The sequence below is a fragment of the Balaenoptera borealis genome (assembly GCF_965194805.1).
Source record: "Balaenoptera borealis genome assembly, chromosome: 12".
In the NCBI taxonomy this organism is placed as follows: domain Eukaryota; kingdom Metazoa; phylum Chordata; class Mammalia; order Artiodactyla; family Balaenopteridae; genus Balaenoptera; species Balaenoptera borealis.
The window spans coordinates 100932882-100959854 of NC_138869.1; the positions used below are offsets into that span (position 1 = coordinate 100932882).

Consider the following 26973-nt stretch of genomic DNA (forward strand, 5'->3'; position numbering starts at 1 on the left):
TGTTACAATCTCATAATACAGTATTTCCAAAGGATCTTTACACTGAACACTCAAAAATGAACTTTTCACATCAATGAGCATAACTTATAATGAAACTCCCAATGTAACAAATTCTTAAAATTAAATCTAAATAAGAGACCAAATGAATGACAGATCAGAAAATAAAAGCACAACTAGGAAAACAAGTAATGCACAAGCACGGTCAGAACAGTCACACCTTTGATATGATGACAGTAATCCTCAGGAAGCAGTTATGCCATACTGGGGTTAAAAAACAAAAACACAGATAATTTCAGAACTGGAAGGGATCATCAGATATTGAATCCAGAGTTTCCTAAACCAAGTCTTAAGAAGGCCTAATTCTAAGAACTATTAAATGGTATTCAGAGAACAAAGATTTTCTAGGTCTTAAACCTCACTCTACAAATTAGCATATTAAAGGTCTGAAGCCTCACTTAAAAAAGAAAGCTTCTTAATTTTAAAGACTAAAAAAACAAATTTATACGCAAACGGGTAAATGTTTTTCTTAACTCACAGTAAAATCTCTCAACTTTTTTCTTAACTCATTAAAATTTTTAGATCATCTTTCCTTTAACATCAATGTGAAAATTGTTGTCATTAGATTGTCTTATAGATGAGGAAACCAAGGTCTGGTTAAATATGTGGCTTTTCCCAGGACATGGAAGCAACCTAAGTGTCCATTGACAGATGAATGGATAAAGAAGATGTGGCACATATATAAAATGGAATATTACTCAGCCATAAAAAGAAACAAAATTGAGTTATTTATAGTGAGGTGGATGGAGCTAGAGTCTGTCATACAGACTGAAGTCAGAAAGAGAAAAACAAATACCGTATGCTAACACATATATATGTAATTTAAGAAAAAAATGGTCATGAAGAACATAGGGGCAGGACAGGAATAAAGATGCAGACATAGAGAATGGATTTGAGGACATGGGGAGTGGGGAAGGGTAAGCTGGGATGAAGTGAGAGAGTGGCATGGACATATATACACTACCAAATGTAAAATAGATAGCTAGTGGGAAGCAGCCGCATAGCACAGGAAGATCAGCTCGGTGCTTTGTGACCACCTAGAGGGGTGGGATAGGGAGGGTGGGAGGGAGACGCAAGAGGGAGGAGATATGGGGATATATGTATATGTATAGCTGATTCACTTTGTTATAAAGCAGAAACTAACACACCATTGTAAAGCAATTATACTCCAATAAAGATATTAAAAAAAAATGTGGCTTTTCTAAAGTACGAGAGACAATTAATAGCATTCAAGGATAAAACTGTTTACTGACTCATGAATTCAAGGATCCTATTGCTTCTTTAGACTCTTTATTTGCATACAAAAATATAGCAGAACCCAATTTATCCTAGTGGGGGAAGTTCCAATAACTGCACATTATGTAAGTATTTACATAAACATTGTTAATGTTTAGTTCTCCCATATACTTCAGATTAAATATAACTGAACTGTTTAGAATTTTTAAAGTACTAACATTTAATAAGAATTTTTCTCTATAGCTAATAGCTCATATAAGTAAAGAAAACATTTTTAAAAGATAAATTCTAATATTAACCTCTAATGTTAAAAGACAGTCACCTAAAAAAACTGGGTTATAGCATCCTCTTGGAAATGAGTCATTGATCTTGAAATTTTAATAAGTCTTTAGCTATACTAAACACTCCACATTCACTTGCATTATATATCACAACACAGTTACAAATTGATCACAAAAAAGCTTCATTTTTTAAAAATCCAGTGTTCCCAATCCTTGAGCTCTCAGTAATAAAATCACCTTAAGAGCTAGTTTAAAATGTACCTTCCTAGGCCCTGGTCTCAAAGATTCTAATTCCATAGCTGTGGACTGGGTCTATGGACTGTACCCTCAACCAGCCCCAGGTAATTCTGATATGTAGCAAGATTTAGTAACCATATTGGATTAAAGTAATTCATGGTAGGGACTGGAGAGAGAATTTTATAATGAAAACATATTAGCGGGACTTCCCTGGTGGTGCAGTGGTTAAGGATCTGCCTGCCAATGCAGGGGACACGGGTTCGAGCCCTGGTCTAGGAAGATCATACATGCTGCAGAGCAACTAAGCCCGTGTGCCACAACTACTGAGCCCACGCGCCACAACTAATGAAGCCCGTGTGCCTAGAGCCCACGCACCACAACGAAGAGTAGCCCCCGCTCGCCGCAACTAGAGAAACCCTGTGTGCAGCAACTAAGACCCAATGCAGCCCCAAAATTAATTAATTAATTAATTATTAATTAATAAAAGAAAACATATTGGCTACACAGTTATCCAAGAGCAATAAAATACTTTTAAATTTAATCAAGTCCTGGTGGTATTCCTGAACCATCCTCAAAACAGATCACCTCTCCTCTCTCTCCATCATCCCTTAAACAGGTTCTTTCTCTGCTCTCTACCTCTTTTGTTGTCTTCAAAGTCCCATTACCTGGCTCTCCCTGAACTCAGCAAGCCACCGAAGTACGACTTAACCTGAAGGTTAGTTCGCCTCTCTACACCATGAACCCCTTATGGACAATGATTGACATTTTCATTTTTGTTTATCAGTGTTTACCACAGAGACTGGCAAATGCTCATGATCAAGAAATATCCAACAAGATTGATCCTTGAAAATGCTAGATGCTGCTTTTTAGTATAATTCTTCTATATACATTTAATAAAACAATACATTCTATGGCCACTTCAATTATAGTAAGTAAAATGCATGCAAAATGCTTTGTACAGTACCTGACATATAGTAGGGGTTCAATAAATATAGCCATTATTAGAGTTATTCATCTGATTCTAAGGTAAGTTCAATGCGCTGAATTCTCTGGGCTCTCCTCTTACATCTGACCATTCTTAATTCCAGTTTCCTTCCCTGGTTCCAATTCCTCCTCCCCACCTCTGCCTCATCCTTCCTCTTCTGTTTAGAATTCCTTTCTACAGGAAAAATATCCCTAGTTATTCTAACTTCTCTTCCTGAATTATCTTACTTTTCTGGTCCTTTATTCCAATCACTAAACAAAGCAAAGATAAATATATTTATATTCTGATAGTTAACCATTTAAGAATCAAAATCATAGCTTACACAGTCCCAAGACTTATCTGGAAATTGCTTTAGGTTTAAGAAATATCATCTGGACCTTGGATGTGGTACTGCCAGAGGATACTGATATATGATTCAAAGATAATGAGATGGGTATTAGGAAAGTAAAAACCTGAAGATGGCAATTCTAATTTTTGAAAAATTACAGTGGCTTCATTCTCGATAACACAGGTAATTCTTCCAAATGGCAAAGTCCTATAAAGTACAAATCATACCAGCACTTATTAATTGGCTCAGTACCACAAAAGAGTAAGGGATTTTTCACATGTATTTCAGAAAAAGTAAATTTTGGGGTCTGGCACAAATATTGAAGAGTAGCACATTGTCTTTAGGGCTACATTTACAAAACATAAATTTCTATAATTGGACATCTGAAATAATTTTATCTGCATAAACTCACCTCCTATAATAGAACATTTAGGAGGAGGAACTTAACCTAATGGGACACTAGAATACGTGCAGGTACTGAGAGAAGCATACCTGTTTGGGAGCACCACCAAAGAAAGTTGCTGGCTATACTAATATGAGGTGTGAACAATTACAAGTATGTATACTAGGTACCCAAGTTTTTCCCCCTTTCTTTTTTTTTCTGATAATCACTATTAACACTAAAGTGGCTTAGCAACTAAAAAATCTAAAAGGGAAACATAATTGTGTATGTATATAGTAAAAATAAATAAGCACATATATATTTTGTAGACACACACACACACACACACACACTTGACCTTCATTCCAGTTTGAATTCCCAGCTTCCCGATGTTTATACCAATAAAGAGAAAGGAGCACCTGCGCCCACACTTGCTGCTGACACCGAGAGAGGGGATGAGCCTGAGGCCAGACTTTGCCTTTTTTCCGAGGAACCAATTATTCCTTTCCCAACCCGAGCCCGGCTCTGTGTTTATCCGGGGGGTTAGGGATCCTGCCTCCTTCTAAGTAAAAAATTCTTCTCTAAACTCTTAGCAACCAAATTTCGGTGGGAACACAAAGTTGGGAGCCAAAATAGTTGAAGAAAATAAAAGTAAAGCAAAAGGATACATTTCACTGTAGATCGTTTTTTTGAAGTTAGGTTACCCATAAAACTGAAAGAGTATATACATTCTGACTCTAATTTTAGGTTGTGGTGGGGAAGAGGAATTTAGGACATATTCAGAGAAAGAAAAACTATATGAGAAGGAAGGAAGCCACTTATCTCTCTACTTGAGTGAGCTGAATAAGCATATAACCTATACACAGTTAACAAACAATTTAGGAATCCTGAGAGTCACACACTGTGGGAAGTGACATACAGAAGAGAACTCTGGCAATAGTTATGAAGTGACAAAGATGGGGGTCTCCAGGTGCTAATCTCTATATGAAATCCCCATAGTACTACTGTCTTCCAGGAAGGAGAAAAAAGAGATTGAACTTGGCAGGATTTCTAAAACCAGATACATAGTAAATATGGGTCACTAACATTTACATAGGCTATGGCAACTTAAAAGTTTAGAAAGATTATTACTATTATTATCACTATTCGGTAATATCTTACATTGTACAGTATCTTTTATTTCTGGACAAAAATTAGTTCCATTCACCCATTCTTGGGCTCATTTGGGGCAAATACTTACAAAGCTGTTCTTAAGTGCCTTAAGATTTATCATCTATCAGACCTGTCTGAGTTAAAATCAGATGTGAAATAAAAGCAAAAGGCACAGAACTGAGAGTCAGTGAACAGCAGTTCTAGTCCTGGCTCTGTCATTAAATGACTGTTTGATCCCAGCCATGTATATCCCAATATTTCTGAAAGGAAGTAATCAAACTACATAACTTCTAGCTCTAAAATGTTAGGCTAATTCTAATTTCTAGTTGTCATCACTTTTAAAAAATCTATTTCTATCAAAGTAATACATACACAAGACTACTTTCAAAAGATTGGTCTCTGAGATAAAAAGGTCAATAATTCTGCTTCACCTATGGGATAAGATACAGACAGAGGAATAAATCATACCTGTTAACTGAAAAAAATAAAAGATGAGAGTACATTACCCTTTTATTTACTTTTTAATTAACCAGAACTCCTATTAACGAGATTTCTGCAAATCCTTCACAGTCATTTCTTAAATCTAAATCAGTCTGGTTCTACACTATGCTCCTTTCTATTACCTGTTTCATTTCCAAGTTTATGATGATGACAAAAATGCCTTCTGACTTAATGTGTTATCATAATCTGAAAAAAGGTAATAATTTTTCACTTATTAGCTACCAGATCTAATCAAGTTACTCTTTGCTTCAATGTCTGAACCTGTAAAATAAGGATAAACACTAATCTCTCTCAAGATGGTTGAAAAGATTAAATAAAATCCATGAAAGAACGGTAACTAGCACAAAAAAAGCATTTGTGTGTTTTAAAAGTATGACAATTATCTATATGAATTGCTTAAACACCTTATATCCTAGTTAAAAGCATATTCACTCAAACAGATGTAGCTGAAAAATAAGGCAACTAGAATGTTTTAATCATGCAACTGTTAAGTATTGTTTTAAAAGCTCAATTCAATAAACATGCATTGAGCATATACTACGTGCCAGATACAATACACTAGGATTCCAGAATTCCATGATTACAACAATGACCCCACCCTCAAAAAGCTCACAGTCTAGAAGAGACAAATAAAGATTATAATGTAATTGACAAATATAACAACAAAAGCATGTATAAGGAGCTGAAGGAACAAGATGAAGCACTTAATTCATTCTGTTTATAGAGAACAGAGAAGAAGTAGCTAAAGCAGCTTGGAAAGGGGGAGAGAGTAGTTCTGTAGGCAGAGAAGGGTTTCAAGCCTAGCTCAGCCATTTCAAGCTATTTGATGTGGGCCAACTTTACCTCTCTGAGCTTCTTTGTAAATCTGCTTTGGAGAGTTACTCTGAAGATTAGAAATAATATATGTAAATTGCCTGATACATAGCAGGCATTCAATAAATAGGAGTCATCTTGTTTTAGAAGTTGTGTGTTTGTTTCTAATAGACTAAGTTCTAAATGGCACTGTAGATGCAAGAGGGAGGGGATATGAGGATATATGTATACATAAAGCTGATTCACTGTGTTATACAGCAGAAACTAACACATCATTGTAAAGCAATTATACTGCAATAAAAATGTTAAAAAAAAATAAAAAACAAACAATTTTAACTTACATCTTAATTATGAAGCTGAAAAAAAAAATGGCACTGTAGGAGGCATCACTTAACTAATGATCAAGCTGCATATGGGATCGCGAAGGTCACAAGCATGGAGAAGGCCATAATGAACCACATCAGAATGTTACCACTTACGGAGTCTACTTTTTAGCAGTGACGTGGTTCCTAACGTGGTACATTCACCTGCTGGTGAAGCCTATTCCTAATCTATTTTCTCCATTTTGACAGAATTTTGTGTACTCAGACTCGATTTAAATTTCCTAGGAGAGGTTCCCATGCTCCTCAGTCCCACCTCAGTCCTGGTTTTGGATGTTCAGCATACCCCATATCCCTTATAAAATGGCAAAGTCCAATGAGCAACAGCTGATTATTACGATTATATTAGGAGATAATTAGAGCTAACCCTGGGCTGAAACTACTATTGTTAGCCTAACGGTTGACCTATGGGAACTGGAGGCCACTATAATGATTCAGAATGTTAAAGTAAATATTTTAAAATATTGTTAAATCTGTCCAAGAGGTAAGTTACATTTACATTTACTCTGTGGTTCCCAAAGCTAATTTTCTCTAAATACCCACTGATGAGCTAAGCCAGTCATTAACATATACAAATACATATTCTTAAATCCTTATTTTTCATTTTACTCCAATGAACATAATTCATACAACATCTGAAATATTAACAGTGGATAAACACAAGGAAAGCCGTAAGTAAGATAAAGTGGTCTATCTCAAAATTCAATTGAATTATGAAATGGTGCTTATGTCAGTGTAGGTTTTCAGAACTAAAAACATGTTCCTGACCTGCAACCATCATGTAAGGTCAGTGTGCTCCAAGTTAAATAACCACAGATTAAAAGTGAGGGCACCATAAATCAATCCAGAATCCATGTTAATTTTATATAGCAGTTTCCACATTCAAGGCACCCAGCGTCTTTAAACTCAACCTGGTGGTAAATAATCCCAACTTTTCTCTATGAATATCTGAATTCCATGTAATGCTAGATTTTATAATATCTTGTATCCTATCAAGATAGGTTATATTTGTAAAATACTCTCCATACTCTTAACCAGTTTAACATAATGCATTTTGAAATACTAATGCTCTATCAAAATTAGCTGTCTTATACATTTTCAAAAATTAAATCCTGAGTATGTTTTTAAGATTTTTCCCTGAGAAGCACGCACTGAGGAGTCATCAAACTGCAACTGAAATCACTTTCTCGTAAACACTAATCTTTAGCGAGTATTTTTTAAAGTCAGGGTATAATACAAGCATTTCTGCATTAACCAAGCCAGAAGTTTCTCCACAAACCAGACCTACAAATTTGATTTTAAAAGTTTATGAGTATTATTGCTCACTTTTACAACTAGAAATTGATGTTAATTACTATAATATATTAAGTCCAATTCCCTCCTGATAGCCTTGACGTATGAAGGGAAATACACAAAATTATCAAATGTCACAGAAGCAGCAGCTTGACGCCAGAGGGAGACAGACAGACAAAAGGAAATAGGAGAGAGAGGAGATATACGGTTAAAGCAAAAAGTGCTTAGAATTCACTAGACCTTGACCCAGCCCGTGACCTAATATAATCTACTTAATGAGTCATTTATATCGCAAAAACAAATTAACAGTTGAAGCAAACTGATCATTGTGAGAGGGAATTTAAGTCCTGCATTCGATTTGAGATTTGCAAGAAAGAAAAAGAGCTAAACTAGAAAAAGACCTAAAGAGCAATAAGCAAGCGCGCGCGTGTGCGTGTGTGTGTGTGTGTGTGCGTGTGTGTGTGTATGGAGGTGGGGAGATAAATAAAGGCTAACTGTACTCAAGTCTCAGCGCTAAAGCAATTCCGCGCGTACTACAGAGGCAGGGCGGTCGCCGGCCCTCCCGATGCAGGAAGGGAGGGGAGGCGGGGGTCGTGGATTCTCCCCCAGCGCTTCTGGAGCCGGGGTCTCGGGGGACTGGCGTCGGCGCCCCCAGAACAGGAGCGGAGCGGATCCAATTAACACCTTCCTCGCCAGGACTTGGGACCGCGAGCTCCCGAGCGGGGCGCGCACGGGGGTGGGGCGGCGAGGAGCGCTTCCCCTCCGAGGGAGGGAGAAGGGAGGCGAGGGGCGGCACCGCATCCCGGTCCCCACCCCGGGCGCATCAATTACCCGTAAGGTTTCTCAGCACCGTCCCATGGGCCCAGAGGCTCAGGACCTGCTGCACCGACAGGTTGATCATGGAGTGGTCGCCCCCCTCCGCCTTCATCTTCCCTGGGGGACGCCCGCCGCCCTCTCCTCGGGCGCCGGGCGGCGGCGGCGGCTGCGAGGCTCCGGGGGCGGCGGCGGGTGCGCGGCTCCTCCAGGCCGCCGCCGCCGGGGGAGGCTTCGGGTCGCCGGGCTGGTCGCTGCTGCTGCCGCCGACGGGCCTCCGGGGGGGGCCGCTCAGCGCGTCTCCCAGGCAGCCCCCTCCCCGCCGGGGAGACATCGAGGACGGCGGACTGGGGAGGGGAGGGGGCCGGGCGCTCTCCCCGCGCGGCCCCCCGAGCGAGGACTCGGGTCGGAGGAGGCCGCTGCCGCTCCCTCTCAGGGGCAGCTCGGCGCCCGCCGCGGGGGCCGGGCACGCGAGGAGGCCGAGGTCACGCCGGGAGGTCCGGGGTGATGGGCAGCCGGCAGGTGCAGCCCCCGACGGGGCTCAGCTCATCACCGCGAGAGGACGAGCAGACCCAGGACTCGGAGGAGGCGGAGGAGGCGGAGGAGGCGGAGGAGGCGGAGGCGGCGGCGGCGGCCGCGGCAGCACCTGCCGCCAGCCTGCCAACCCTCCTGCCGCCGACACTCGAGGAACCGCCCCCTCCACCCGCGGCCGCCCCGGACCGATCGTGCGCGCGCGCACGGGTCCCCACCTCCCCCGCTCTCCACGGAGCTGCTGCGCATGCTCACTCTCCCCCCTTCCCGCGACCCGTCGCCCTCCGACAGCCGGCCGGCCCCAAAGCCCTCCTCCTCCTGCTTCTCGCGCGCGCGAGCTCGCGAGGCTGACGGGGCTGAGCCTCGGCCCGCAGTGGGGCGGAGGGAAGTGAGGCCTACGTCACTAGCGCCACCGACGGGCCTCGCTGCTGACTGGGCGCTCCAGGGGAACCAGCTCCACGCCCTCCCTGCCCCCGGCCCCCCAGCCCCCCGGCCCCCCGGCCCCGGGCGCGCGCCCTGGGAGAATCCGGGCGGCGCTGGAGCTCCAGGCTGAGCTGCAGCCCCGACCCTACGTGGCGGGGAGCGAGGTGTCAAACTCCGTCAGGTGGATGCTGTGACACTTCACATCTTTGGCTTCGAATGAAATACATTGGATAAAAAGGTTTGAGTACAACTTTTTCTAACAAGTGTAAATATCTCAACATTTTAGATTTGTCAGTTTGTGGGTTTGGGGTTTTGGGGTTTTTTTTGGAGGGGGGTGAGGCAGATGACCTGGGTAGGTCACTACTTGCAGAATATATCCGAAAGCCAGTAAAGCAGAAACAGACCCACTTTACGATTCATCCAGTCCTACCCACAGCAAGAACCTGGGCCTCCCGTGGTTCCGGCATCTGAAATCACCTGCAGTGCCGGGGCTGGGCAGGTGTCCTACACCTCAAGGCCACCCTCGGGGCTAGCTCTTTTTTCGTTGCAGTACTCTCTTTACCTAAATTGTAAAAGTCTCCGTTATCTCCCCCCCTCCCCCCCGCCCAGCTCAGGACTTAAACTAGACCTCTCTTCCCGTGGTTTGTTGCCTTTCTCCATATCCACCGTTAGCCCGAGAAACTGTCTAAAATTCAACCACAACAAAGTGAACTCCTCCTTGAAGTCTGAAACCTTTTATCTTGAAAAATAAGAATTAAGTTTTGGCAATAACAACATATGCACCAGTCAGCCCGCCTCTCCCCATCCTTTTTCAGCCTCTTTACTGTCTGAAAAGAAAATCTGCAAAGGACGCCGAAGTTCATGCTGTAGCTAAATCATCAAGTACTTTGGGCAAAACGCAGGAGGGTTGGATCACCTGTAAAGGGTGTTCTTGGTGACCACCTTAAAATATACATATGTATATTTATATACGTATGTATGTGTCAACTGAAAAAATGTACAGCGCGAGAGGTGTGAGTTAAGTTTTATTTGGGGCAGAACGAGAACTGTAGCCGGGGATACAGCCTTTCAGGTAGCTCTGAGCAGCTGCTCTGGCGAGGTGCGGAGGAGGTCAGTATATACGTGACTTTGGTGAAGGGGGCGTATGTGCCCTTAAGCACACATTTTGGCAGAAAGTTGCTGCTGGCCACAAGAAGGTTGGTGCTAGTCACGAGGAGCACGTATCTCTGTTAATGATTTTAGGGCTTTTCTAGATATGAGAAGATGCAAGAAATTGGGCTCATAAAATCTTCTCCTGAAAATACCTAACTGAAGACCTGTTCTGCCAGTTTTTCCTGGAGCACAGAGGGCCTCATTCCTGATCTCCACCCTGAACTCCTTTCAGGGTGTGGGGAAGGTTAGCGACTGCAGTGGCTACTGGCGTCATTCTTACAGAACCAGAAGGCAGAAAACCATTTTTAGTTGGCATATGTATTGTCTGTTTGATGTCACAACACAGGAGGAAAGGGAACAGTCTGCATCACTAATAAGAACTGAGCCAAAACTCATCATGTGGAGTTATCGTCGTCTAAGGATTTAGAATTAATGAGATCTTAATTTAAGATTATAAAATAGTCAGACTTAAAAGGGACTTTACCACTTTGCCAATTCACTTTATTTTACAGATAGGTGAAACTGATTCTGCAGAATTAAGTGCCTTACAGAGGTGACACCACTTCACAGCCCAGTTTCTGAATTCCTAGTCTGTTCATTCTTTCCAGTAGCCACACCATCTTCCTTACCTCACTATCAACTCCATACCTTTAAGGTTCTGGATGGGGAGATGCAGGTTACCTAATGATTACCAGTAAGAGATTTGATATTATATGATTAGAGGTATTAGAGAATATGACTACATTCAATGAAGGGTTCATATCAAACTCTCTAAGCAGCAGCTCATTAAACTCTCACATCAGGAACTTTTAGTTAGTTTACACGGAATCAGTGGGGTTCTTATTATTACACACTACTGTTTAAAACATGGTAGCATGCATTTAAAATATTCAGAACCTGGGACAGTGCCTAGCACATGGTGTTCATCAAATATTTGTTGAATGAATAATTGAATAAACTTCATAGAAAAGTCAGCATTTTTCTTGTTTCACATAATTTTTTTAATGGAACCTAAGTGTTCATTTCTGGAAATGAGAAAGTAAGACACAGCAAGGAAGGCTCAAATCGATAATGCACTTTGATAACCAGACAACGTTTCCCTTGCTATTCAGCTCAATTCAGTAAGCATTTATTTGGCATCTGTTATCTATAATAATGTTCTGTGCTAGGCATTATCTATAGGATTTGAAGATTCATAAGGTCTCAGCTCTCTAGGCTAATACCTTGCATTCAACTTGTGTTTGCCTTGATAAAGCTAATGATAAACATAATGATATGTTGGAAGCATATACTCTTAAGTGAATTGAACATTTCCCAATGGCCAAGGTTATGAAACGCAAAACTGAATTAATGCAGGTGGAAGTTGTGTAGTTTCTTTCCTTGCAGATTTTCAGTATTGAGTTAATACACCAGTCAAGGAATGGTTTAGTCACATTCCTGCCAGAAATCAGGGAACACCCCAAATAAATCCTAGAGGTCTCTTTTAGCCCCGTGCCCTTGCATGTGAAATAAATAACAATTCACAAAGAGTTCCTGGTTTATTTCTTACACACAAGTAAGGGAACACCCATAAGTCTTAGGAATCCTATTAATTGTCCAGAGAGGGCCCAGAAGAAAGCTTTTAAAGTCAATTAGAATATAAAATGATATTGATTCTTTGGGAAAAACATTAACTATGAGGACATCTTTCTCCTTTATTATCTTCCTTTCTCGCTGTACAGTACTACATCACAGAGTCACATTACATAGGCAACCTAATTTCATCTCGCGACACATTTCAGCAGCTCCAAACTCTGAGTGATGGTGCAGGTTTAAAAGATTCATTATCTGGAAAATATGGTTTGAACACTGGCTGCATCACTTACTAGCCTTAAAATGGAAATAATAATGGTACCTCTTCAGATTTTTGGCGTCATTTAACTAATAGTAATAATCAACACTTAGCTCCTTCCTCCTGCCAGGCCTTGTGCCAAGTACAACATATTAGCTCATTTAATTTTCACAAGGATGGGTTGAAATTTCATAACACTAATTTAATAGTGTTAAATTTTATAACACTATTAGACTACTTTTTTTTTCAAAATCTATACACAAAACCTCACTTCTGCCCAAATCTTGTATCTTGTTCTTATACGGACACACACACACACACACAAAACGAAAACACTGCTGGTTTTTTGAAGAAGAATATAAAATTCTGTTGGAAGAAATGACAGAAATAAGAGGAAGAAATGGTCATGCATATTATTTTAAAATAGGTACTGCACTGAAATTTACTTGTTGAAATGTTTCTCAGAACACCTGTTAAGAGTCAAGAGACATTTCCATCACAGTAAATCAGAAAAACAAGGTATGTCCTACTTTGTCTCTGCAGTAAGATATGGCATACCTAGGGTGCCAGGTCACCATTATGGGGCTGCTGAGGGGTCCAGCCCTGTTCAGAAAAGAGCAGAGAGATGCCCCATATTGGCAGTGGGAAATGATGTCCACCCACAGTCATGGAGGGTTAGGAGCATGTCTGAGATGGAAGGACAGGCAGGTACCTGCCGGTGCCTCTAGCTCCATTTTCCACCTCATCCTGGTTGTTTTCCCTCCACCTGTGCATACAAACCACCTACCTTCCAATTTCTGCCAGATGCTGCCCAGCCCACTCCCCACCACCGTGTAGCTCCTTGTTTATTATCCTAAGTCCTTAAAAGAGATAATACACGACATTTGAACTCTAAGAATTCATTCTTTGAGGCCTGAATGTGAGTGGAAAGAAAGACTCTGCTAAAATCACACGCATACAAAATCCTGCATTTGGCAACACAGGAGACTCAGTTTCCCCCCTAAAAACCGGTGTCTGAAATTACCCTGCATCCAGTCGGGTCATATTATGGATGGAAGGCCAAATATAAAACACATAAAATAATGTGTTGAGTAAATGCCACTTGTAGATTCATGATGCATAATCCACACTAAACCCAATTCTTAAAGTACTTAATTGTTGAGCTAAACATCATAAAACATTGTATGCCAAGAACAAAATGGTGGAAATGGTATTTCACTGTATTTTATTAGCGATTTTCTGATTTTAAGTGAGGTGACACATTTTATGTGTGTGTGAAGGAACATATGGATTGCCTTTTCTAGACACTTCTGCCCATTTTTCTTTTGGGTAATTTATCTTTTAAAAACTTACATGTAGGAGCTTTTAAATATTTAACAAATTAACCATTTGTGATATGTACTGTATACATCTTTTTCAGTTTGTCAGTAGCCTTTTAGCTTTAACAAAACTCTTTGGTCATGTAGAAATTTCTGATACTTATGTTGTCAGCCTTTTCTTTTATGGTATCTAAGTCTCCCGCCATGCTTTAAAATGTCTTCCCTTCTCAGATTTGGTTTTTTTAAGTCTCATATCTTTTCTAAAAATTTTATGGGTGTCTTTGTTTACACCTTTAGTCCACTTGGAATTTTTTTAATGTAAAACGTTTAGTAGAGATCTAATTTTGTTTTTCCAGATGGCAACTGAGTTGTCCCAAAACATTTATTGAAAAATCCATCATTTTCCCACTGACCTAAAACACCAGCTATATCATGTTCAAAATTTCTATGTATACTTCGATTTATTTCTGGACTTTCATTTTTGTCCTATCTATCTATTCATGTGTCAGCACCACACTATTTTTATTTTCTTTAACTGTACAATATGCTTCAGGTTCTTCTAAGATAGGTCCTCCTTTTCTATTCATTTTTCAATTTTTTTCCTGATTAATCTTGAATGTGTATTATTCTGGAAGAACTTTAAAATCAGCTTCCTAATTCTAAAAATATTACTGGTTATATTTTCACTGAAATCGTGTTACATTTATAAATAAATTTAGGGGATGTTGAGATATTTTAATGTTTTATTTTATTAAGAAATTTGATTTTGAAAAGTTGTTGAATATGTCTCTTTTTAGCATCTATGGATATGACAATGTGATTCTTCCTTTGGTCCTAAATATATGAGGATTATATTAAAATTTTCCTAATACATTTTCTTTGAGTTTCTGGAGTTAATGCCACTTAGTCATGATCTCTCATTCTTTCAATATGCTACTTAATTCCATGTCTTAATCTTTTATTAGAATTATGTCATCAGTATTGTGAGTGAGATTGATCTGTACGTTTCTCTTTAGAATTGTGTTTAATTTAGTTTGTGGTTTTTATTTTTATTTTTTATTTTTACTGATTAACGTTGTGTTGGCTTTATACAAAATATTTAGAAGCTGTCGTTGTTTGGATTTTTCTTTTCCTTCATTGTTTGGTGAAATTCAACTGTAAAACTGCTGTCGATGCTTTAGGGAAGCAGCTCTTTGTCAATTTTTTTCTAGGTAGTGTTGTTTTCCTATGGCAATTTATCCATTTCAATATTTTTTCTCTTCCTGATTTCTTTCTGTAATTTTTTCATTTGACCTATTTTTATCTATCTGATACAATTTTTAAAAGTAATTTGCAGTGTTAATCAATACCTCTTGTAAATCTTTTAACTTCTCCAACACGTTGCTTATTTTGCGAACTTACACATTCTCTAATTTTATCTTAATTATATTTGCTAATCATTTTATATTTTTTCCAATTAATCAGCTCTTAGATGTATTTATCAGTTCTCTGTGTTTCTGTATATTATTTCACTTTTTTTCTTTTATCATTATCAGTTAGTTTCTTCTGCTTTTCTTTGGATTGTTTTGTTATTTTCTGTAAATTTTATGTTAGCTGCTTGATTCATTTCTTTATATTTTTTCTTGTTTCTTAATATAAGTATTTAACTTTGAATTTGCCCTGAGCATTGCTTAGGTTGTATCCTGTAGCTTTTGATACATGATGTTCTATTAACATTTTCTGTTGTTATCTTCTAGAAATTCTGCCATCTTACTTTTGATTTCTACTTTGAAGTTATTTAAAAGAGAGATTCTTTTTTAACTTTCAACTTTCAAAGGGAGGCAGTTCTATATTTGTTAGCAGTTCATAGTTTAATTACTGTGTAGCCAAAGAATGTTATTTATACCATTTCCACTTTGAGGGATTTACTGATGTTTTCTTTGTAGCCCAGTATATGGTTAATTTGGGGAAGTGAGTACACAATTAAAGAAGGTGTATTCTCTGTTTTTAGGGAATAGTGTGGTCTATATGAATAAGATCTACCATATTTATTACGTTACTAAAGGTCTTCTATAATCTTACTTATTTTTGTCCACTAGATCTGCTTTAGGCTATACCTTAGGTTTCACTAGACCATGCTACATAACAAAGAAACTTAAAATCTCATTGGTTTAAACAACAAATCTTATTTCTTGCTGATGTTGCATGAGAGCTGCAGCCCTGTTGCAGTTCCCCTGGGATCTACCTGGATAGTAAATATCTGGGGTAACTGGGAATAAAATGAGAACATCTGGCCCACTGTAAAAGTATGTTTGAACTGAAGTTAGTAATTTTCATCCCTTTTCTTTCATTATACTAATCATATGTGTTAAAAGATAAGAAAAACACTGTTCCTTCCCTTAAAGACCTTAGCATTGGTTTAAGAGAATAAAACATGTTTTAGAAACAATAGAACACAGTTAACAACAACCTGTGACTGAGTATACACTAACATTGTATAATTATATATATGTAAATGTATGTTTATTATGTATACATGTAGAATGTAATGCATAATATGTGTTATTATACTTGTATATAGTATACAATAATATTATTTTAATATGTATTATATTATTATATTATTGTATTATTATATATACGTATAGTAATATGTATAATAATATACATATATGTATTGTATATTGCAGGAATAATATATATTATATATTTTATATATGTTACATAATATATGTATGTAGTCAGTAAATATATTACATATATGTATATATTTATATATGTAATACAATGTGTGTACTCAGTTACAGACATATATATTCACCATATATATATATATATATATATATATATATATATATATATATATATATATATTCCATAAGTGCTGAGGGTATTATAAGAATAAGATAGGCTGAATTAGAGCCTTCTTCATAGCCAAGGTCATGTGACCCAGTTCTAAGTTGGGGAAAAGGTTGTATCAAGTAGGGCACTCGGCTTCTTCTCTTAGTTTCTCCATCACTCTTGATGACCAAAGGAATGGAAGACTGTGTGTTAAAATCAAATTAACACGGGCTTCCCTGGTGGCACAGTGGTTAAGAGTCTGCCTGCCAATGCAGGGGACACGGGTTCGAGCCCTGGTCCAGGAAGATCCTATATGCTGTGGAGCAACTAAGCCCGTGTGCCACAACTACTGAGCCCGCAAGCCTAGAGCCCGTGCTCCACAACAAGAGAAGCCACCGCAATGAGAAGCCCGCGCACCGCAACGAAGAGCGGCCCCCACTCACTGCAACTAGAGAAAGCCCACACGCAGCAACGAAGACCCAACGCAGCCAAAAGTAAATTAAAAAATAAATAAATCAAATCAAATTAACAGATGTTGATTGACTGAGGAGTAAGTTGTGCAATTGTTGAACAGATGTCATCTCTCATGATTAGGCCAAGAGTTCTGCGTAACCAACAAGTTGTACAACAAAATGCAACTTCCTCTCTGCAACCAGGGTGCATTTCTTGCTTCTCAGAGTCTGGCCTCCAAGGGAGCCTCCTCTTTTATTTCAACCTCCCTATATTTGTGGTGGATTTCCAAGCTCAAATAAAGTGCAGGTTAGTATTTCACTGTGAAATATGACACAGAATGCAATAGAAGGATGAATAAAGAATTTAATTTACTCCAGGGTGAAGATGAGACAGTGAAAAATTTGTGTTTCATGTGAACTAAGATTCCCATTTAAAAAGATCTCATTTTAAGCAAAGTGACTTTTTTTTTCATGGAAAGGCATTTTATCTTTAATATAGCAGTGCGTACATGTCAATCCCAAACTCCCAATCTATTCCTCCCCCAACCTTTCCCCACAGTAAACGTAAATTCGTTCTCTAGGTCTATGAGTCTGTTTCTGTTTTAAGCAAAGTGACATTTTGTTAATGATCTTTTTTTCTTTCTGTCTGTAATTTCTGGGAAAGTTAAAGTGGGGGCAAGTTAAAGATGACCCTTTTTCCCTTTGCTTGTCCTTCTTCATTTCTGAAACTCTGAACATGATGTGAATAGATTATTAGGCATTTTGAAATCATAGTTTATTCCTTTCTGTTCTTTGTAAGCCTTTGAAAAACAAGACCATTTCCTTCTCATGCATATTGAGGTATAAGAAATAAGGAGGAAAAAATTAAGCCATGTATTTAAGTGTACTTAGAAATTGCTGAGTGGACCTCAGTTGGAAATTCACCAGTAAAGATACCATCATTGCTTCAGTGAGTAGCCAGTTAGGGCTTAACTGTTGAAGTATCTGGGAAAAAATTGATCTATAATATGTACTTAAGAAAACTTTTGTCAAAAGCCTTGCCTGGTTTGAAGTCATCAAGCATATATGCCAACAAGATTGATACTCTATTTGAAATCAGAATGTTTTCTTTCACATTTGGGTATTTAAGACTACTTTGATAAATATTTGGCACACTTCTAAAAAATGCCCTCAATGGTGCTAATGTTTATAATTTACGGGTGGACTTGGCATTTGGAAATAGTCAGAAGTTGCTTGGTGTAATGTCAGTTGAGTGGCCAGCCTGGCAAGAAACGTCTTTTGAGTAAAAGTGAGGTGTGTCATGAGTGGTGAAACCTTTGTCTGTGTAGTTTGGAACTACCTGGTTTGGAAGAAAATTAAAATGTATTTGAAGTAATGGCAACGCCATTAGAATAACAGTCTACCTTCCAGAGTGTCTTCTCTGAAGAATAATATCATTTTGGAACTATAAATGGTAGTAAGTCATTAAAACATGCAGTCTATTACTTTATAGTCACATCTCATGAAATCTTTCATTTGCCCTGGATTTGGTCTTTGATGAAGATATATATTATCTCCAAATTCTTTAGGCTATTCCTCTCTCTGGAGATTTTATTTATTTTCTGCGTTTAAATATGCACACATAACTATTATTTAAAAAGAAACAATTGGCCCTGAACCAAGATGGCGGAGTAAAGGGACATGCTGTCACTCCCTCTTGTGAGAACACCAGAATCACAACTAGCTGCTGGACAGTCATTGACAGGAAGACACTGGAACTCACCAAAAAAGATACCCCACATCCAAAGACAAAGGAGAAGCCACAATGAGACGATAGGAGTGGCGCAATCACAGTAAAATCAAATCCAATAACTGCTGGGTGGATGACTCACAGACTGGAGAACACTTATACCACAGAAGTCCACCCACTGGAGTGAAGGCTCCGAGCCCCACCTCAGGCTTCCCAACCTGGGGGTCCGGCAATGGGAGGAGGAATTCCTAGAGAAACAGACTTTGAAGGCTAGTGGGATTTGATTGCAGGACTTAGACAGGACTGGGGGAAACAGAGACTCCACTCTTGGAGGGCACACACAAAGTAGTGTGCACATCGGGACCCAGGGGAAGGAGCACTAACCCCAGGGGAGACTGAACCAGACCTACCTGCTAGTGTTGGAGGGTCTCCTGCAGAGGTGGGGGGTGGCTGTGTCTCACCAAGGGGACAAGGACACTGGCAGCAGAAGTTCTGGGAAGTACTTCTTGGCGTGATCCCTGCCAGAGTCGGCCATTAGCCCTACCAAAGAGCCCAGGTAGGCTCCAGTGTTAGGTTGCCTCAGGCCAAACAACCAACAGGGAGGGAACCCAGCCCCACCCATCAGCAGTCAAGCAGATTAAAGTTTTACTGAGCTCTGCCCACGAGAGCTCTACCTACCACCAGTCCCTCCCATCGGGAAAGTTGCACAAGCCTCTTAGCTTCATCCACCAGAGGGCAGACAACAGAAGCAAGAAGAACTACAGTCCTGCAGCCTGTGGAACAAAAACCACATTCACAGAAAGATAGACAAGATAAAAAGGCAGAGGGCTATGTACCAGATGAAGGAACAAGATAAAACCCCAGAAAAACAACTAAATGAAGTGGAGATAGGCAACCTTCCAGAAAAAGAATTCAGAATAATGATAGTGAAGATGATCCAGGACCTCGGAAAAAGAATGGAGGTAAAGATTGAGAAGATGCAAGAAATGTTTAACAAAGACCTAGAAGAATTAAAGAACAAACAAACAGAGATGAACAATACAATAACTGAAATGAAAACTACACTAGAAGGAATCAATAGCAGAATAACTGAGGCAGAAGAACAGATAAGTCACCTGGAAGACAGAATGGTGGAATTCACTGCCATGGAACAGAATAAAGAAAAAAGAATGAAAAGAAATGAAGACAGCCTAAGAGACCTCTGGGACAACATTCGCATTATAGGGGTCCCAGAAGGAGAAGAGAGAGAGAAAGGACCAGAGAAAATATTTAAAGAGATTATAGTCAAAAACTTCCCTAACATGGGAAAGGATATAGCCACCCAAATCCAGGAAGCACAGAGAGTCCCATACAGGATAAACCCGAGGAGAAACACACCGACACACATAGTAATCAAATTGGTAAAAATTAAAGACAAAGAAAAATTATTGAAAGCAGTAACGGAAAAATGACAAATAATATACAAGGGAACTCCCATAAGGTTAAAAGCTGATTTCTCAGCAGAAACTCTACAAGCCAGAAGAGAGTGGCATGATATACTTAAAGTGATGAAAGGGAGGAACCTACAACCAAGATTACTCTACCCAGCAAGGATCTCATTCAGATTCGATGGAGAAATCAAAAGCTTTACAGACAAGCAAAAGCTAAGAGAATTCAGCACCACCAAACCAGCTCTACAACAAATGCTAAAGGAACTTCTCTAAGTGGGAAACACGAGAGAAGAAAAGGACCTACAAAAACAAACCCAAAACAATTAAGAAAATGGTAATAGGAACATACATATCAATAATTACCTTAAATGTGAATGGATTAAATGCTCCAACCAAACGACACAGGCTTGCTGAATGGATGCAAAAACAAGACCCATATATATGCTGTCTACAAGAGACCCACTTCAGACCTAGGGACACATACAGACTGAATATGTGGGGATGGAAAAAGATATTCCATGCAAATGGAAATCAAAAGAAAGCTGGAGTAGCAATACTCATATCAGATAAAATAGACTTTAAAATAAAGAATGTTACAAGAGACAAGGAAGGACACTACATAATGATCAAGGGGTCAATCCAAGAAGAAGATATAACAATTATAAATATATATGCACCCACCATAGGAACACCTCAATACATAAGGCAACTGCTAACAGCTATAAAAGAGGAAATTGACAGTAACACAATAATAGTGGGGGACATTAACACCTCACTTACACCAATGGACAGATCATTCAGACAGAAAATTAATAAGGAAACAGAAACTTTAAATGACACAGTAGACCAGATAGATTTAATTGATATTTATAGGACATTCCATCCAAAAACAGCAGATTACACTTTCTTCTCAAGTGCACACGGAACATTCTCCAGGATAGATCACATCTTGGGTCAGAAATCAAGCCCCAGTAAATTTAAGAAAATTGAAATTATATCAGGCATCTTCTCTGACCACAATGCTATGAGATAAGAAATGAATTACAGGGGGAAAAAAGTAAAAAACACAAACACTTGGAGGCTAAACAATACGTTACTAAATAACCAAAAGATCACTGAAGAAATCAAAGAGGAAATCAAAAAATACCTAGAGACAAATGACAATGAAAACACAACGGTCCAAAACCTATGGGATGCAGCAAAAGCAGTTTTAAGAGGGAAGTTTATAGCTATACAAGCCTACCTCAAGAAACAAGAAAAATCTCAAATAAATAATCTAACCTTACACCTAAAGGAACTAGAGAAAGAAGAACAAATCAAACCCAAAGTTAGCAGAAGGAAAGAAATCATAAAGATCAGAGCAGAAGTAAATGAAATAGAAACAAAGAAAACAATAGCAAAGATCAATAAAACTAAAAGCTGGTTCTTTGAGAAGATAAACAAAGTTGATAAACCATTAGCCAGACTCCTCAAGAAAAAGAGGGAGAGGACTCAAATCAATAAAATTAGAAATGAAAAAGGAGAAGTTACAGCAGACACCACAGAAATACAAAGCATCCCAAGACAGTACTACAAGCAACTCTATGCCAATAAAATGGACAACCTGGAAGAAATGGACAAATTCTTAGAAAGGTATAACCTTCCAAGACTATAGAAATAGAAAATATTAACAGACCAATCACAAGTAATGAAATTGAAACTGGGATTAAAAATCTTCCAACAAACAAAAGTCCAGGACCAGATGGCTTCACAGGTGAATTCTATCAAACATTTAGAGAAGAGCTAACACCCATCCTTCTCAAACTCTTGCAAAAAATTGCAGAGGAAGGAACACTCCCAAACTCATTCTATGAGGCCACCATCACCCTGATACCAAAACCAGACAAAGATACTACAGAAAAAGAAAATTACAGACCAATATCACTCATGAATATAGATGCAAAAATCCTCAACAAAATACTAGCAAACAGAATTCAACAGTACATTAAAAGGATCATACACCATGATCAAGTGGGATTTAGCCCAGGGATGCAAGGATTCTTCAATATATGCAAATCAAACAATGTGATACACTATATTAACAAACTGAAGAATAAAAACCATATGATCATCTCAATAGATGCAGAAAAAGCTTTTGACAAAATTCAACACCCATTTATGATAAAAACTCTCCAGAAAGTGGGCACAGAGGGAACCTACCTCAACATAATAAAGGCCATATATGACAAACCCACAGCAAACATCGTTCTCAATGGAGAAAAACTGAAAGCATTTCCTCTAAGATCAGGAACAAGACAAGGATGTCCACTCTCACCACTATTATTCAACATAGTTTTGGAAGTCCTAGCCACGGCAATCAGAGAAGAAAAAGAAATAAAAGGAATACAGATTGGAAAAGAAGAAGTAAAACTGTCACTGTTTGCAGATGACATGATACTATACATAGAGAAAACTAAAGATGCCACCAGAAAACTACTAGAGCTAATCAATGAATTTGGTAAAGTTGCAGGATACAAAATTAACACACAGAAATCTCTTGCGTTCCTATACACTAATGATGAAAAATCTGAAAGAGAAATTAAGGAAACACTCCCATTTACCATTGCAACAAAAAGAATAAAATACCTAGGAATAAACCTACCTAGGGAGACAAAAGACCTGTATGTGGAAAACTATAAGACACTGATGAAAGAAATTAAAGAAGATACCAACAGATGGAGAGATATACCATGTTCTTGGATTGGAAGAATCAATATTGTGAAAATGACTATACTACCCAAAGCAATCTACAGATTCAATGCAATCCCTATCAAATTACTAACAGCATTTTTTACGGAACTAGAACAAAAAATCTTAAAATTTGTATGGAGACACAAAAGACCCAGAATAGCCAAAGCAGTCTTGAGGGACAAAAACGGAGCTGGAAAAATCAGACTCCTTGACTTCAGACTATACTACAAAGCTACAGTAATCAAGACAATATGGTACTGGCACAAAAACAGAAACATAGATCAATGGAACAAGATAGAAAGCCCAGAGATAAACCCACACACCTATGGTCAACTAATCTATGACAAAAGAGACAAGGATATACAATGGAGAAAAGACAGTCTCTTCAATAAGTGGTGCTGGGAAAACTGGACAGCTACATGTAAAAGAACAAAATTAGAACACTCCCTAACACCAACGCAAAAATAAACTCAAAATGGATGAGAGACCTGAACGTAAGACCGGACACTATAAAACTCTTAGAGGAAAACATAGGAAGAACACTGTTTGACATAAATCACAAGATCTTTTTTGATCCACCTCCTAGAGGAATGGAAATAAAAACAAAAATAAACAAATGGGACCTAATGAAACTTAAAAGCTTTTGCACAGCAAAGGAAACCATAAACAAGATGAAAAGACAACCTTGAGAATGGGAGAAAATATTTGCAAACAAATCAATGGACAAAGGATTAATCTCCAAAATATATGAACAGCTCATGCAGCTCAATATTAAAGAAACAAACAACCCAATCCAAAAATGGGCAGAAGACCTAAATAGACATTTCTCCAAAGAAGACATACAGATGGCCAAGAAACACATGAAAAGCTGCTCAACCTCACTAATTATTAGTGAAATGCAAATCAAAACTACAATGAGGTATCACCTCACACCAGTTAGAATGGGCATCATCAGAAAATCTACAAACAGCAAATGCTGGAGAGGGTGTGGAGAAAAGGGAACCCTCTTACACTGTTGGTGAGAATGTAAATTGATAGAGCCACTATGGAGAACAGTATGGAGGTTCCTTAAAAGACTAAAAATAGAATTACCATATGACCCAGCAATCCCACTACTGGGCATATACCCAGAGAAAACCATAATTCAAAAAGACACATGCACCCCAATGTTCATTGCAGCACTATTTACAATAGCCGGGTCATGGAAGCAACCTAAATGCCCATCGACAGATGAATTGATAAAGAAGATGTGGTACATATACACAATGGAATATTACTCAGCCATAAAAAGCAACGAAATTGGGTCATTTGTTGAGACGTGGATGAATCTAGAGACTGTCATACAGAGGGAAGTAAGTCAGAAAGAGAAAAACAAATATCGTATATTAACGCATATATGTGGAACCTAGAAAAATAGTACAGATGGACCGGTTTGCAGGGCAGAAATTGAGGCACAGATGTAGAGAACAAACGTATGGACACCAAAGGGGGAAAGCTGCAGGGGCGTGGGGATGGTGGTGTGATGAATTGGGCGATTGGGATTGACATGATGTGTATAAAATGGATGACTAATAAGAACCTGCTGTATAAAAAAAAGAGGTACCTTCTTGATAAAATGTTTAAAAGAAACAATAACAACATTTACCTCACTATATGTATGGTTTTTCTAGGACCACTTTTTCCTTTCTTCCACACCAAATTGTTCAAAGAAAAAAATAATATATGACAACATATAACTGAGCTCTTCCAATGGGGCAGACACTGTGCTAAGCATTTTTCATATTATACTGCTAACCCTTCCTATAAGGAGAGTGTTAGTATCCTCACATTAAGGATGAGATTACCAAGAATATTAGTTTACTGGAGCTGCCATAACAAAGTACCACAAAATGGGTGGCTTAAAGCAACAGAAATGTATTTTCTCACAGTTCTGGGGTCTCGAAGTCCAAAATCAGCCCTGTTAGCAGGGCTGTACTCTCAGGTTTCTAGGAGAGAATCTGTTCTGTGCCTTTTTCCTAACTTCTGGTGTGGCCAGGCATCCTGAGTTTTCCTTGGCTTGCAGTTGCATATTAACTCCAGTGTCTGCCTCCATCCTCACGTGGTCATCTTCCCTGTGTGTGTCTCTTTCTGTGTCCTTTCCTCTTCTTATAAGGACATCAGTCATATTGTACTAAGGGCCCACCCTACTGTAGTATAACCTCATCTTTACTAGTTATATCTGCAACAACCCTATTTTTAAATAAGGTCACATTCTGAGGTTCTGGGAAGGACATGAATTTGGGGGGATGCTATTCAATCCAGTGCATGGAGACTTAGGTCAACTTCTGTGTGTTAAGTTGCCCAGTCTGGATGGAGCCAGGATTCAGGTAGAGTTGCCATCAGAGCCTGTCCTCCTAACTGCTTCATTATTCTGCCCATGTCCACTCGCTCATCACCTCATAGCTCCTTCCCTCCCTTGTCTATGTGATCTGGTTTCCAGTCCCAGATCACTATTAACTCTTCTCCTGAAGTCCTCATCTTCTCGCTCCTTCACCTTCTTCCAGCACTGGTGACAGCGTCCTCCTCCTTAACCACTCTGCTGCCTTAATTCTCTGGCAACACTATCTGAGTCTCACTTACATCCCAGGCCACATGTTCCCTCTTGCATTGGCTCATTTTATTTGTCCTATGCCCTAAATGTGGGTGGTTCCCAACTTTCATTTCTCTGTTCTCTCCTCCACATTCCTTCTTTGATGAATCCTCCCTCATTCTCTTGGGTTCAGCTGTCGCTTTTATATCACTGACTACTAAATCTATGTCAATCTACTTCTCCATGCTGTCCTCTTCCCTAAGTTCCAGCCGCATACCTCCCAACTCATTTAGACAAGAAGTTCTACCATCATCTCTGACTCAGATTGCTCAAGATCAGATAGTTTTCTTTTTTGGAAAGCTCTTATTGGTCCTTCCTATTTGCGATGACACTGCCCTCATTGCCTCATGGAAGGATCAGTACAGCAACGCCCTGGTTACCTTGCCAGATGCCAGTGTGCACCCTTCCCAAGCACCGTTCATAACCTTGCCCAACTAATCCTCCCAAACCAATTTTCATCCTGTTACCCCTCTGCTCAGTAATTCCCTATGTTCTTCATGTTTAAAATCCTTTGACTTCTCTTTTTCACCATGCTCACCCAGTATTATTTCCTATGGCTTCCAACGCTAGTAAGGTTAATTGCTCCTCTGCAAACCTGAATGTGTTCTCATCTCCATACTTTGGCTTATGTTGTCTACTTAGCCATTTATCCTTTCAAATCCTGTCTCTTCCTTCAGGTCCCAAATCAAATCAACTCTCTAGGAAGTTCTCTCTGACCATTTCAACTTCAGTTCATTTCAGTGGAGCCCCAAGGAGGGAATGACAGAAAAGTTGTCATAAATGCAAGATATACTCTCTCTCTGTATCCTCTGTTCTTAGCTTCTTTGTTTACTTTTTTTTTCCATTTCTCTCTCCCCCATCTCAGAACTTCTAAAAATCAGCATACGCATCACTCTACACTGTCTTGTTTTATTACTCTTGCTCTGTATCTCTTCCCAACTACTTTACCAGGTAAAGGAGGGCAAAGGCCACATGCCTTTTTATTTATTTATTTTTTGTCTCTAATACCCATATCACCTAGCAAATGTTAAATATTTATTGAATAATTTTTGCTTGATTCACTTAATTTAATAAAGTTTCACAATAGTTTGAGAATGTGAAGAAACCAAGTTTCTAAAACTTAATGTGTCCTACAGATTGGTTTTCTAAGCTAAAAGTATTTCACCCAAGGTAGAGTCTGCAATATGAATATGAATAGTAAAGATAATTTTCTAAATCATGTGGTGAAAAACTAATATCAGGACATTTTAGGGTTGTGTTAATTCTCTGCTATCTTTGGTTTTCTAGACATATCCTTAGAGCTACACTAACCAATACAAATTATATTGGTAATACTGGAACTTTTTTATTAGCAATGTGAGTAAATTTTCCCTCAGTCACTAAAAATATGTCATGTAAATTTATGCTTCACCTAAGGCAAATTTCTGAAAACAGAACTCATTGACATTCAGAAGCCAAAAAAACTCAAG

General features: G+C 38.9%; 2 protein-coding genes across 7 annotated transcripts in view; one reads left to right on the forward strand and one right to left on the reverse strand.

The window, feature by feature from the left end:
* The window catches only part of TMEM170B (transmembrane protein 170B), a 58462-nt gene extending 49149 nt beyond the window's left edge, over positions 1 to 9313 (reverse strand). For 2 of the 5 annotated variants that reach the window (XR_014232090.1, XM_082344558.1), the window contains exon 1: positions 8477 to 9153. Coding sequence is in view for 4 of the 5 variants with exons in the window: in XM_082344558.1 (XP_082200684.1) it covers positions 8477 to 8792 (316 nt within the window). In the remaining variant the exon portion in view is untranslated. Of the gene's footprint in view, positions 1 to 8476 lie in introns of all 5 variants that reach the window. The other 3 variants (XM_082344560.1, XM_082344559.1, XM_082344557.1) reach the window with 2 other exon arrangements.
* A 189-nt stretch (positions 9314 to 9502) lies between these two features.
* The window catches only part of NEDD9 (neural precursor cell expressed, developmentally down-regulated 9), a 291241-nt gene continuing 273770 nt past the window's right edge, over positions 9503 to 26973 (forward strand). For both annotated transcript variants that reach the window (XM_082344493.1, XM_082344495.1), the window contains exon 1: positions 9503 to 9650. The gene's annotated coding sequence lies outside the window, so the exon portion shown is untranslated. The remainder of the gene's footprint in view (positions 9651 to 26973) is intronic.